Source organism: Chrysochloris asiatica, unplaced genomic scaffold (genome assembly GCF_000296735.1).
Source record: "Chrysochloris asiatica unplaced genomic scaffold, ChrAsi1.0 scaffold00384, whole genome shotgun sequence".
In the NCBI taxonomy this organism is placed as follows: Eukaryota; Metazoa; Chordata; class Mammalia; order Afrosoricida; family Chrysochloridae; genus Chrysochloris; species Chrysochloris asiatica.
This window is the reverse complement of record NW_006408902.1, coordinates 340,556-355,028: the sequence shown is the minus strand read 5'-3', so window position 1 is coordinate 355,028 and position 14,473 is coordinate 340,556. Positions and strand designations below refer to the sequence as shown.

General features: G+C 42.6%; 1 protein-coding gene across 1 annotated transcript in view; it reads left to right on the top strand.

The window, feature by feature from the left end:
- The window catches only part of TNS3 (tensin 3), a 312,789-nt gene that overhangs the window by 265,162 nt on the left and 33,154 nt on the right, over positions 1-14,473 (top strand). Inside the window, exons 16-18 of the mRNA XM_006876503.1 lie at positions 10,806-10,977; positions 12,842-13,482; positions 14,105-14,191. Coding sequence (XP_006876565.1) covers positions 10,806-10,977; positions 12,842-13,482; positions 14,105-14,191 — 900 coding nt within the window. The remainder of the gene's footprint in view (positions 1-10,805; positions 10,978-12,841; positions 13,483-14,104; positions 14,192-14,473) is intronic.

Here is a 14,473-nt window from a genome sequence, read left to right as displayed (position 1 = left end):
ACCAGCTGCTCCTCGAAAACACTATACAAGGTCTCTATGATTTGGAACCAACTCAATGGTGCTTAACAACAACATCTGGAGTCCTGGTGTGGTGCTGTAGGATAAGCACTGGACTGCTAACCACAAGATCAGTGGTTCACACCCAGCACCCGCTCCTTGGAAATCCTATACGGGGTCACTATGAGTCGAAATGACCTGAAAACAGCACTGCTTTGAAAACGATCAGGTTGAGAACAGCTTTTGAGGCAAGAATGCTGTAGCACGGAGGTTGCTTTCTGATGCAGTAACCAGCCCCAACTCAAACAGGCTAAAGAAAAGAATAATTCAAAGGAAATCTGATGATCAGCCAAGGAGTGGCTCTTGCCTCAGGTATGATTTCCTAAGGCCAGAATTGCCGGAGCAGGGCTCTCTGTCTGGCCCCCACGACCCTTCCCTCCCTACCCCACCGGCCCATACCCCAAACTCCCAGCTTCTCAGCTCTGGCTTCAGTAGTATTCTTTTTTCCTTACAGTCTAGCAGAAAAGAAGTCCGCTCAAACCAGAGTCTTGGAATTGAGTCATATGTTTGTTCCATGTTCATCCTTTCTCAACTGTCGCCTGGGAGCAGGTAGGGATGGGCCTCTGATTGGTCATCCCTGGAACCCAGGGAGTAGTGTTGACTTACTAGAGGCACGTGGACTTAATAATGGAAAGATGTTGGTTCACTTCAGTGTATTATTGATCACTTGACGCAAGGTCGGAGGTTCAAACCCACTGGGCATTTCTCAGAAACCTTATACAGGGTCACTATGAGTCAGAACCAACCAACACGTAACAACAGTATTGACTTAAGGAGTAACAATACTGAAGAGCAAAAGCAATCACTGCTACCCACCCCATCATGAATCTCTGTATACCTAATGTTGTTGTTGTTAAGTGCCTTCGAGTCAATAATGACTCATACAGTATTGTTGTTGTTGTGTGCCGTGGAGTTGGTTCCGACTCATAGCGACCCTGCACAGGGTTTCAGAGGCTGTTAATCTTTACGGGAGCAGAACGCCTCATCTTTCTCCCGTGGAGCAGCTGGTAGTTTCGAAGTGCTGACCTTGCGGTTCACAGCCCGATTCGTAACCACTACGCTACCAGAGCTCCTTCCAAGAAACGGCTGGTGAGTTAGAACTGCTGACCTAGTGGTTATTATCCTACAACGTCACACAGGATTCCAATTCATGTTAACAGTTGTTATTATTGTTAAGTGCTGTGGAGTCAATTCTGACTCATAGCGACCCTGTATAGGGTTTCCAAGGAGCAGCTGGTGGGTTTGAACTGTCAACCTTGTGGTTCATAGTCCCGTGCTGATCCTACAGTGCCACACCAGGAGTTAATATTATTGTTATAAAATTAATACACACTGTTGTTTAAAATGACAGAAACCACAATGTAGGGTAGTTGTTGTTGTTGTTAAGTGCCTTTGAGTCGGTTCCGACCCATAGCGATCCTGTAGAGGGTTTCCGAGGCTGTAAATCTTTACAGGAGCAGAAAGCCTCATCTTTCTCCCGCGGAACGGCTGGTAGTTTCGAACTGCTGGCCTTAAGGTTCGCAGCACGATTCATAACCACTATGCTACCAGAGCTCCTTACAATGTAGGGTAGTTGCTTAAAAGTCAAATATGCCTCAAATCCTCATTCCTATTCATTAGACACAACCACTGTTAATAGTTTTTCTTGTAAAACCCATCCACTTTTATGGTGGTGTTATTAAGTACCATTGAATCGGTTCCAACTCACAGCGATGCTGTGTAGGGTTTCTGAGCAGTAGCTGGTGAGTTTGCAGTTCAGTGCGGATGCTGCACCAACACACCAGGATCCCAGTTTTTATAAGTCACAAATCTAGGACTCCTGGCGCCATGCTGTGTAAACCTACCAGGTGCACTTACCAGCAACATACAAATGGAAGTGAATAACTGAGTTTTGTACATGAGATCACTTCCACTATTTTTCTGTTTTCTTGTTTTCACTTAATTTGAACACCTTTTCATATCATTATATCTGAATCGGCAATTTTTTTTTTTTTTTAACCCATATAACATTTTATTTGGTTTTAAACTAGTTTCCTGTTGTTGGACATTTGACACTTTCTTTTCTTTCTGGCATATTTTATTGAATGTTTATATTCTTGTTGTTTTTAACAAATGTCGAATTTCCCTGTCAATGATGGCACCAACTATGTATTTTCCTCAGAACATGTGAAAGAGACTACTGTCCCCAATCCTTGTCAATATCGCATGTTATTAACACATAGGAATACTTGCAAAGGTGAAATGGCATCCTGTTATTGTAACACTTTGGAGTTTAAAGGAAGAAGTGGCTTGGACAGTAGGGATGGCAGGGATTAAAAACTGTGGTGGTTACACTTTGGAGGGGCTGAGGAAAGGTCAGTCTCGTGTGCAAATCTCTCTAGGGTTATCCGGGCCACTACATTCATCTTTCCAGTGTGAGTGAAAGAAAAGGAGGGAAGGAAGAAGGGGACAGTGATGGCGTGCCTTCTCTCGGAGCCTCCTTCTTATTCTACACAAATCTAACACTGTGTTGCTTACTTGTCCAGTCCTGCAAGAACTGTGGAACAGCATGTCATGGAGTAATTAGCAAGTAGAGACCAAAGCAGTGAGTCTCACAGTCCCCTGAGGGTGAAGCGGAAGTAGGCGTGCCACATAGAGTAGAACAGGGTCAGTGACCACCCGCCTTCTGACCTCTGAGGGTGGTGTGTAGCTCATCATATTGGACTGAAATGGGGTTTATGAATGGATTCCTGAAGAGTCCTCTCTTCATGATCCATTTTATCATAACATTCTGAATTGGAACCCTTCAGAGTGGTCAAAGCCTGCAATCCGGGCACACAGAGGAAAGCTGTGATGTGGATCATGTCCTTGTGCTGACTGGTGATGTAACTTTTTTGAGGTTAATTCCAGTGTGAAGAGAAATTCACTGAAGAGCCATCTATCAGTTTACAGCCAAGAATCTTAACTTCATGTCTGGCTGAAATATACCTAAACCCTTAGGGGATTGAAGTCCTTGTTACCATCAAGAATAGACACAGACAGTTTGGTCATTTTGAGAGCATGTTATTTAGCGAAAATGGTGACCTTAATTCCATAGGATGCGATTTTGACATCAGGATTTACTACCCCTCTCTCTCACCAAAACAGAGCTTGAAGGCCAAGACAGTATATGTGTGTGTGTATATGCATTTGAGACCATTCCTTGTTTCTATGTTTGTGGAGTATCAGAACTTCAATTCACATCAAAAAAAATTCACAGTGTTATTTTCTTTATTTTTCACTAATTAATTTTTCATTGTATCTGGCTGGCTGCCCATTTTCCCTTTGCTTTCACCATGGTTTACTGTTCATAGCCAATAACAGAAAAGTTATAAAATAAGAATCGTCTTTAAAACAAGTCACCACTATAGAATCTTGCATGCAAAGTACTGTTTTTTAAATGTTGTTGTTGTTAAGTGTGGTCGAGTCGATTCCGACCCATAGCAACCCTGTATAGGGTTTCCGAGGAGCAACTGGTGAGCTTGAACTGCTGACCTTGCAGTTCAAATGGCTTTGCAGTCTGGTGCATTAACTCACAGCGCCATTCCAGGATTCCGTTGTGTTTTTTTTTAAATAGTATTTAGAAATTTAGAACTATACAGATCTTGGAAATCATCTAATATCTTCCCAATTGAAGGGAAGAACTAGAGGGCAGCAGAGATAAAGAATGGACCCAACATCCCAAGGTGTATACTGGGAGGTCTAGAACTTAACCTGAAGCCCCACTTTTACTCCTGGAAATATACTGAAATAAAGACACAGAAGATTTGTTACATGCTAGTTTGTGGTATGTGCTAGTTTGTGGATGTTTCTCAAATGGTACAAAATGGACTATTTAACTGAATATGATCAGGAAGGAAGGAAGGAGACAGATGTCTGTATCAATCGATCAGTTCTAAACATTTATTGTGAATATTTTTGTGTATTTTTGGACCAAAGATTGAGTCTAACTTTTCAGATAGTTAAATAATACAAGACAACTTTTTTTTTTTTTTCCATCTGATTGGGAAAATAGAATCTTAATTTCAGCTACGTTTGATTTTTCAACACAGACAATATAAAAATTTCAAAGCAATATATAATTACTATCAGTAATTAACTCACAATACTCTGGTAGTGTAGTGGTTACGAATCAGGCTGTGAACCGCAAGGTCAGCAGTTCGAAACTACCAGCTGTTCCATGGGAGAAAGATGAGACTTTCTGTTCCTGTAAAGATTTACAGCCTCGGAAACCCTGTCCAGGGTCGCTATGAGTCGGAACCGACTCCACGGCACATAACAACAACCCTTATAAAACTGTCTTTATATAATTAGAAACACAGGAAAACATTGACTTTTATGTTGCAAAACATGATTTTTATTGAATAAGTTAGGATTCCCGCATCAACAGGTAAAAAGTCCCATGCCAGGGATGTACCCTCATTTTAGATCCCTCTATGTGCCAGACTGCAAGGCCATTTGAACCGCTAGGTCAGTGGTTCAAGCCCACCACCTGCTCCTTGAAAATCCTTATACAGGGTTTCTGAGTCGGAATCGACTCAACATAATTTTTAATTTGCCTGGTACATCCTTCCACAGTTAGTCTTCAGGCACTTTGCCAGGCACCAAGACCTTGGGGATGAGTGAGGCAGTGGCCCTCCCTGCCTGAGCAGGGCACATTGCTTCTCTTCCTGTGAACTTGGACGGCATGTAAATAAACAATGGCCAGCAAAGACTGGGTGTTTTCCAGCTTCCCACAGAAGCTGCCTGCAGCAGCTTGAATGAAAGCATAAAAATAGATCTCTTGAGAGCCTCTGACTCTGCCTCACCCTCATTCTGGGTGAGGGAAATGGAGGAAGTGGGGACAGAGAAGAGTTCTCCCAGAGGAATGCCTGAGGCCCCGGAGGAGCTAGATCTGCCCACCTTCATGCCAGCCGCCTACAGGGCCACTTACCAAGCAGTCAGTCTGCATCTGACTGGAAACCCCAGGCAGCTTAAGGGGGACAAATCACAGAATGAAATGAGGTTGGATTTCTAAACACAAGGGAGTATTATGCCTTCCTCATTTAAGTTTCAGGAAGAGAGGGAAAATGTGAGACTACTGCTGCTTCTACTGAGAAAGAACAGAAATGAGACTGGACCAGAAGGGTCTGTCCAAGGCCAAAGACCCCATCTGTGCAAACTGCCAATGCTCCTGAAGCTTACCTTTATGACTAGCCTTCTAGAGTTGCAAGTGTACAATTCAGCAACATTGATTACGTTCTTCAAGTTTTGCAATCATTCTCCTAATCACTTTTCCAAATCATTTCACTGTTAACATAAATGTACTACCCTGGAAGCTTCGCATGTAACCCTTTCATTGACAGTATCATTGTAAACATGTAGAAATTGTTTGTTGTATCTTTTGCTATGTGTATTTTTCCCAAAAAAAGGAAAGATGATTAAAAGGAAAATGAAAATTCAGGGGGAGTAAGGGAGTGCATTGTTTCAGCAAGGAGCCTTTTCCTTACAGGAAGTTTAACTACTAAGAAGATGTTTGATGTGATTGTCTTCAAGAACCATTGCATTCACTGTGGTACCATGATTGCCCCATCTCTGGAACAGTCAGTGAGAGAGTGGCTGCAAAGATGCTCACCCTTGAGGAAAGCCTGTGTACACACCATCCTGCACATTTCAGTCTGAGCTCTCCTGTTCTAGGCCTTGTTTGAAAACTGCAAAACCCAAATCATCTTGATCACTGGCATTCATCTTCCAAGGCCGTTTTGCTAGCCACCTTTGAAATTACAAGGCTGAACAGTTGTCATTTCTGAAATTTCACCTTGACTTGGATTAAACTGTGAATATCAAATTACAAAATTAAAAACATATATATATTCTGCCTGCTTTTATAATGAGCAAAATTCTAGAAATCAAGAGCAGGAAGGATTTCAATCTGTAGGTCTAGCTCGTTTACCCTGTATATGACTGTCTGCTATTGTTCTAAGATTCTAAATGTAAACGTCCACTGAGCAGAGATCCTCGGGGAGCCCCCTTCTTCAGATAGAAGACTGCGACAGGAGGGAATAAAACAAGTCCTATGCCCTTGAATTAGTATTAGTTGAATTAATAAACAAATCCGTTCTTTACGGGAAGTGCTTTGCCTGCAGTTTTCAGAGACAAGAAATGTGATTAGAGGAACAAAGTAGGATTTGATTTTCTTTCGGCCTCTTTGCAGCACATAAAACCCTTAAGGAAACTTGCGAGTGTGACTGGGGTTCTGAGGCTCACATTGGGATTCTCTAGAATCTCAAAAGCAACAATGATTGTACCAGCCACTTCATGGGGACCATCAGGATGAGTATTGTTGGTTTTGTTAGGTGCCGTCGAGTCAGTACCAACTCATAGTGGCCCTGTGCACAACAGAACGAAACACCGTCTAGTCCTGCGCCAGCCTCATTATTGTTGTTTGCCCGAGCCCATTGATGCCGCCACTGTGCCTGTCCGTCTCCTTAGGGATTTGTCCTCTTTTTCTCTGACCCTCCACTTTACCAAACATGAGATCCTTCTCCAGTGACTGCTCCCTCTTGATAATATGTCCGAAGCATGATAGACGAAGACTAGCCTTCTTGGCTTCTAAGGAGCCACTCTGACGGTACTTCCAACACAGATTTGGGCGGTCCATGGTACTTTTAATATACCCCTACAACACCATAACTCAAGTGTTTTAATTCTTCTAGGGTCTTCCTTTTTCACTGTCCAGCTTTCACATGCATATGAGGTATTGAAAATACCATGGCTTGGGTCAGGCACACCTTAGTCTTCAAACTGCCATCTTTGCTCTTTGACACTTGAAAGAGGTCTTGTACAGCAAATTTGCCTATTGCGATATGTCATTTGATTTCTTGACTGCTGCTTCCATGAGTGTTGATGGTTGATCTGAGCAAAAGGAAGTCTTTGACAACTTCAATTTTTTCTCCATTGATAAGAATGTTGTTTATTGGTCCAGTGGTGAGGATTTTTGTTTTTTTTACATTGAGATGCAATCCATACCGAAGGCTGTGCTCTTTGATCTTCATCAGTAAATATTTTAAGTCTTCTTCACTTTCAGCAAGCAAGGTTGTATCAACTGCACATCTCGGGTTGTTAATGAGTCTTCCTTCAACCCTGATGCCACATTTTTCTTCATATAACCCAGCTTCTCGGATTATTTGCTCAGCATACAGGTTGAATAAGTATGGTGAAAGAATACAATCCTGACACACACCTTTCTTAATTTTAAACCATTCAGTGTCCCCTAGTTCCGCTCAAACTAACTGCCTCTTGATCTACGTACAGGTTCCTCATGAGCACAATTAAGTGTTCCAGAATAATCATTCTCCACAATGTTGTCCATAGCTTGTCATGATCCACGTAATCGAAAGCCTTTGCGTAATAAAACAGGTAAATATGTTTCTGGTGTTCTCTGCTTTCAGCCAAGAGCCACCTGATGCTAGCAATGATAACCCTCGTTCCACGTCCTCTTCTGAATCCAGCTTGAACCTCTAGAAATTCTCTGTTAATGTATGTTCACAGCCATTTTTGTATTACCTTTAGCAAAGTTTTACTTTCGTGTGATGTTAATGACGTTGTTTGAAGATTTCTACATTCCGTTGGGTCACCTCTCTTTGGAATGGGCACAAATATGTATCTCTCAGTTGGCCAAGTAATTGTCGTCCAGATTTCTTGGCATAGATGGGTTAGTACCTCCAGTGCTGCATTAGTTTGTTGAAAGATTTCAATTTGTATTCCATCAATTCTCGGTACCTTGTTCTTTGCCAATGCCGTCAGTGCATCTTGAACTTCAGTATCATTTAGATCTTGATCATATGCTACCTCTTGAAATGATTGAACATAGACCATTTCTTTTTTGGTACAGTGCCTCTGTGTGTTCCTTCCATCTTCTCTTGATGCCTTCTGCATCATTCAACACTTTGCTCATGTTGTTGTTGTTAGGTGCCATCGAGTTGGTACTGACCCATAGTGACCTTGTGCACAGCAAACCAGTACCTGTATTTTCCCAATGATCGTCTCATTCTGACAAGACACTAACCTCCTCAAGTGGGATGGCTGCAGGCTCTTTTGCTCTGACTTTCTCTTTTGAGCTCTCTCACATCCTCTAGCACTCTTTTATCATGCATGCATGTGCGTGTATGGTAAAAATAACCCAACTGCCAATGTGCAGTTCAATGACATTTATGGCATTAATCATGATGTTCAATTATTATCAATACCTGTTGCCAAAACTTCCATCCATAAACAGATACTCAATGTTTGTCAAACAATGACTCCCCTTCTACTGCTCCCTCCTGTATGTGATAACCACTCATCAGGTTTGGTCTCTATGTACTTGCCTATTCTATATAGTCCATTTGTTGTTGTTGTTGTTGTTAAGTACCGTGGAGTTGGTTCCGACTCATAGTGACCCTGCAAAGGGTTTCCAAGGCTGCAAATCTTTACAGGAGCAGAAAACCTCATCTTTCTCCCATAGAACAGCTGGTAGTTTAGAACTGCTGACCTTGAGGTTAGCAACCCGACTCGTAACCACTACGCTAGTTGTTGCTAGGTGCTGTAGAGTCGATTTCGAATCATAGCTACCCTATTTAGGGTTTCCCAGGAGCTGCTGGTGAACTCAAACCACCAACCTGGCAGATCAAACCAACTTTGCAGTCCAGCGCATTAACCCATAGTACCACACCAGGACTCCAGATAGATTAGTTAATTATCTTGATTGTGGTAATGATATAATGGTGTTTGAATACATCATGTGATATTTTTGTAGGTCATTTATCCCTAAATATATAAAGCTATTTGTGTTTTTTTGTTTTTTTTTTGCAAGGAAACATTTTGCGGCCTACACTGGAGAGCTGATGGCAAGGTTAGCTGTGTAAACCTACCAGCCGCTCTCAGAAACACTATACAGGGTTGTTATGAGTCTGAACTAACTCAGCAGCACACGACAACAGACAACAAGATCTGTAAACTAATTTAGAAATGTTACTGCCTTCGTACTTAAAACTTAAGGCATTTTATGTGCTGAGTGATAATCTAAGCAATCTATAACGTTTAATAAAAAATACTGTTAGATTTTTAAAAACTAACATTAATTCTTCGTGAAATACTTCACTCCCCTTGTTTGGAGGTAGCTTTTAGAGCTTTCTTTCTTTGTGGGTAGTGTGATTAGATGTTTACCTCAGTGGAACAAAGTGCAATCATGTTTGTAAATGTGTTTATGAAGTTACAGTGGAAACTTGCACTGAGAGTTTCAGTCTTGAAGGGTATTAAAAGTGCATCTTGTTGAGTCGTTAGTCATGTGGTTTGCTGGTGCTTCTCTGGAGCTCTTGTGTACTGCAAGATCTCAGTTCGAGCCCACCAGCCGCTCTCAGAAATGGTACACGTGATCACTTATGAGTTAGAACCAACTCAGTGGCACGAAACAAAAACAACAACATTGTGGATTTTATTTCATTACTGATCTGGCTAATCCACAGTGAGACATTTTGACCCTTGGGTTTAATACAAACTTCTAGACATTTTATTCCTCAGAGGTCATGTATTTCATTCCTTTCAAAGTTCTTGGTAAATGAAACAACTCATTTCTATAAGGAGTGTGATTCTGGTGTCAAATTTTGTTACAGATTTATCAGTCCCCCCTTGTTTTAAGTCAGACAGCAAATATGACTTGTGCTTCTCATAGCATGATTTTACTGACCCTGGTAGATTTCCTCAGTTCTTAAAGTGTGGTTAGTCACACACACACACAGAAAAAAAAAAAATCAGGTTTGAAAAATACCCAAAAATAATGTTGGACCACAGTAGACATTTCATACATGGGATTAATCACAGCTGTCATTTCAGACATGAGACTAATGAAATCCTAGTGTATGTAGATCCTTTTGTTCCTTGTGAAGCACATTTCAATGTGATGTCAGGTGGACAAGATCTCTTCTTTATGTGTGGGTGTGGTGATACCTATATATGTGGACCTGATGTCATGCCGTTTAGAAGTACCATGTGGCAAGCATCTTGCATAGTGTGGAATCCCTGCTTTTCACCCACCGTACAATCTTGCATCAAAGTGAAGGGTTAAGCAAACACACCAGTAGCTTGGCACTTCATGGAAGATGTGTTGCTTTGGAGGAGAACCTCCCTGTTGTTCACACACCTGCTGCTTTGTAAAGAGAAGGTCTCTTACTTTCTAAAAGAGAAATGGACTGGGTCATACACAGAATAGGCAAATAAGAGTCATGTAGGGGTTTTGTTTTGTTTTGTTTTTCACTTGGTGACAGGCCGTGAGAAACGAGTTTAATAAGCATGATACACCTGTTGAGTGTTTTCCTTATAGTCATGTGATAACGTTAATTGATTCACAGTAAGCTTTGAGCGTTGTGTGTGGGAATTGAAGTTTGGGTCCTTGAGTTTGGGGTCCTAACAATGGAAGAATAAGTCTGCACTTTGAGCCCCTTGCTTAGTAGAGCACCAGTCCTTTCTTCTGAGGTGCCTCTGAGTTAGCACATTAACCACTCTAAAATTATTGTTGTTGTCCTTCAAGTGCCATCGAGTCAGTTCCAACACATAACAACCCTGTATAGGGTTTCTGAGAAGTGCCTGATGAATTTAAACCCACCTTATAGTACAATGCTTATCTACCAGCGCCATACCAGGACTGTCTAAGATCATAACCCATCAAATCTTTTCATCAAAGTCTATCTGTTCTTTTTTTTTTTTCACCCCAGACTCGCATGGCTCCCCGGAGGCTCTAAATCATTCTGTGGGGATGTCAGAGGACCCGAACAGACCCAAACCCACAGTGCTCTGGACTGATATGCCAACTACGCCTTCCTTTCAGCAGGCATTTACATCTGCCTGCACAATTTCAACCACCAACCCTGTCCAGAAAAGAGAGAGGTAAGAAGATGGGTTTGTAAACTTCTAACACAACCTCTAAACAACTCAGAGTACGGGCCAGGATAACGGGAAAATGGGGAGTTTGCAGTCCAAATGAGCCGGGGGCTACCTTTGTGAATTGAAAGAATTAACTCTGCATTAAAGTCTAAGTAAAGTCTTACATTCCCCCAGCTGATAGGAGGCAGTGTGCTGTAAGAGATAGAAAAGCGACCCTCGGCAGAGCTGATGAAGTAATTGGAATTTGGAGCATTAAGGATTTGGTTGTTGTTATTATGTGCCATTGATTTGTTTCCCACTCTATAGGGTTTCTGAGGAGCAGCTGGTGGGTTTGAACCACCAACCTTGCAGTTAGCAGTCGAGTACTTATCTGACGTCACCACAATCCATAAATCCATAAATATGTTGCCTCACCACGTGGCCTGGGCTGAGGTTGGAAAGGGAGTTTGTTGTGGGAACAGGAAAGGCTTTGCTGTGAAGTTTGGGGTTAGGGAGAATGTATGGGGTTTACAGGCAAGAAAATACTGGCTCACAGAGACCTAGTGTATATGTTGTTATATGGGAAAGCATGGGAACACAGAGGAGATACAGGGAAAAATGTAAGAATGGTAGTTTCTGTGGGATTAAGAGACGGAAGGAAAGTGACCATGGGCAGCAAGGAATTTCCTGTTTCTGATTTACACAGAGACTGGCTTGCAGTGATCCGTGTGTGGTGCCACCCCGTTGCTCGGAAAAGGAATACATTTCTTTGTGCTTTATTTTTCAAGTAATGTGTCAAGGGACACATCACTTCCCTAGTTAACTTTTTGATTCTGCCTCCATTGTTATTCTTACTATTTTTTTAGAATCTCATTAAAGGACTTGACACACACACATATAGAATATATGTTCACTAAGTGTTGCTAATGAAATACAGGTGTATGTTCATATTGCATGGTATTTTTTTTTTTTCGCTGTCTTACTGTATTCCTAAATGCCCGATTGTCTCTGAAAGATGAAGGAGCCTGGCGAGGTTCCTTAGTTAGCTGCTTTGGCCAACAAGCATCTATTGAAATCTGACATCCGGTCTTCATGTCAGGCATCAAGGAGAGATGAAGAAAGTGGGGAGATAAGGTTTCTACCTGGAGGAACAATCATCCTGAGAGGAGAGGTAGACAGATGATAAGCAAACAGCCTACTCCAATCACAGTGTCATAGTTGCTATATGTGCTCCGGGTTGTGGAACAATCTCCCTATGTGTGCAGATGAATGGAGACTGGGCTGCTGGGTAAAGAGTTGGGAGAGCTTCAAAGGCGGGAGCATATTTGGAGTTAGCCTTAAAGAAAGAAGAGCATTTTGACAGGAGAAGGCTTGGGGAGCAGTACAGACATTTGTAAGCAGAAGGGGAGGCTGGAATGAGGGGAGCTCTCCAGGGCTGTGGAGTAAGGATCCATAGACTGGAAGATCTAGCAGCGTGAACTTAGCAAGGGTCTAGAATGTGGACTCAGTGAAGGGCTATGCCACTTCAATCTGTTGTTGTTGTGTGCCATGGAGTCGGTTCCGACCCATAGTGACCCTGTACAGGGTTTCCAAGGCTGTAAATCTTTACGGGAGCAGAACACCTCGTCTTTCTCCCGTGGAACAGCTGGTAGTTTCGAACTGCTGACCTTGTGGCTCACAGCCCGATTCGTAACCACTACGCTACCAGAGCTCACTCAATCTGTTGAGGGTGAGGCTATAGATCGTGTTATTTGAGAAATGCCTCACAGTACACAGTGGCCTCACTCCCCAGGACTTCTCAACACCCTGAGCATTAAATAGTCCCTTATTTTGAGGAATCTCAGAGTTGACCTTACTTTCTCTTTTGATTTGCATCTGTTTCACACAGCCCTTCTTCTGCAGAACAGCAGTGGTTGGAGACTAGCCCTAACTCCAGGCTTTCCATGTTGGGGAGCAGCCTACCAGCAGGAGGTCTCATTGGCCCCTCAGAGTTTTCCTGCCCCATGAAGGACTCTTCAGTGCTGCCCCATTTTCCGACTTCAGAGCTCCAGGGCTCTTTCAACAGCCATCAGCTTTCCCAGAGGGAACTACCATCGGAAATTCTGGTCACCCAGAGCGGCCCTGCCTTCTTGAGCTTTAGTGGAACTGCTATGGGGAGCAGCCTTCCATCCGGGGAGACTCCAGGAAGCCTGCTGGCTCATTCCCAGGGAGCCTCCCCAGCCCCTGGTGCCCCACTGAGCACAGCAGTGGTTAGTGACAACAACTTCCTGCCCCATCACTTCCTCACAGCTGTACCAGAACATGTTGGTCAGCACAGCTCAGCCCTACAGGGCCCAGGGCTGACCCTGCCCCTGCAGCCACCCCTTCCAGAGAAGAAGCGAGCCTCAGAGGGAGACCGGTCCTTTGGCTCCATTTCCCCTTCCTCCAGTGGCTTCTCCAGCCCCCACAGTGGGAGCACTATCAGCATTCCTTTCCCAAACATCCTTCCGGATTTCTCTAAAGCTTCAGAAACAGGATCGCCTTTGCCAGGTAGGTATGTTTCCATGTGTGTAGATGAAGCCTCTTCTAGATTTCCTTGCTCAGAAAAGGGTTTCTGAATTTATCTATGCAGTGAGAAGGCTAGCTACCACAAGAATCCAGTCTTTAATTTGAGTTGATAGCCAAGAAAGACCAACAGCATCACCGTCAAGGCACTTAGTGATGTTTGAATGAATTCCTTTGCTAGCCCACAAGTTAAATATTGGCCCATTCATTGCTTCTTATTAATTCATTTTGTTTCTGCATTCATCCAAGTTAAATCTATTCTAATATTAGATAGCACAGACTTTGAGGAGGGCACTATTTTTTTCCTTTTCCTAAAAATATAAACTTTCTTTTTCAATTTAAATGAATTTATTTAAAATGTAACTATAGATTCTAACACTGATTAAATACCAACCTTTCTCTGTATGCTTCGCATGTACTTTGAAATGTATTGCAAAGTCCTCCTCAGAGTAGCTGTGTTAGTAAAGCAGTCATTTCAGATGTAGCCTGCTTTCCTTTTACAACACGGACTTGGACTTGACTTTGAACTTCTCGGTTGGTTAATCAAGGGTGAAAGGTTGCAATAATAACAGTCTTTGAGTTATTCCTTTTAAATTCTGTTTTGCAGATAATCCAGGTGATAAACATGTGACAGTGAAGTTTGTTCAAGACACATCCAAGTTCTGGTATAAGCCAGATATTTCACGTGAAGAAGGTAAGTCAGAACATTTAATTTCCTTGGACATTCATTGTGCTGAATATTAGATCCCTTGTGTGACCAGGATATCCGAGCCCTATCTCCTAAGTACGGATTCAATTAGAACAGGGTCTGCACTTGATGACACGCCTCACTGGGGGAGATGCTAGGATCTTTACATTTTTGTGGGAAGAACTCAGTGCTAATGAGGACATTGAAGAGCACAGTAGTAACATTCCAGGACATGGTATGTCACTTTTGGCTGCTCACACTAGCCAGTGATGTTGCCAGCACTACCAC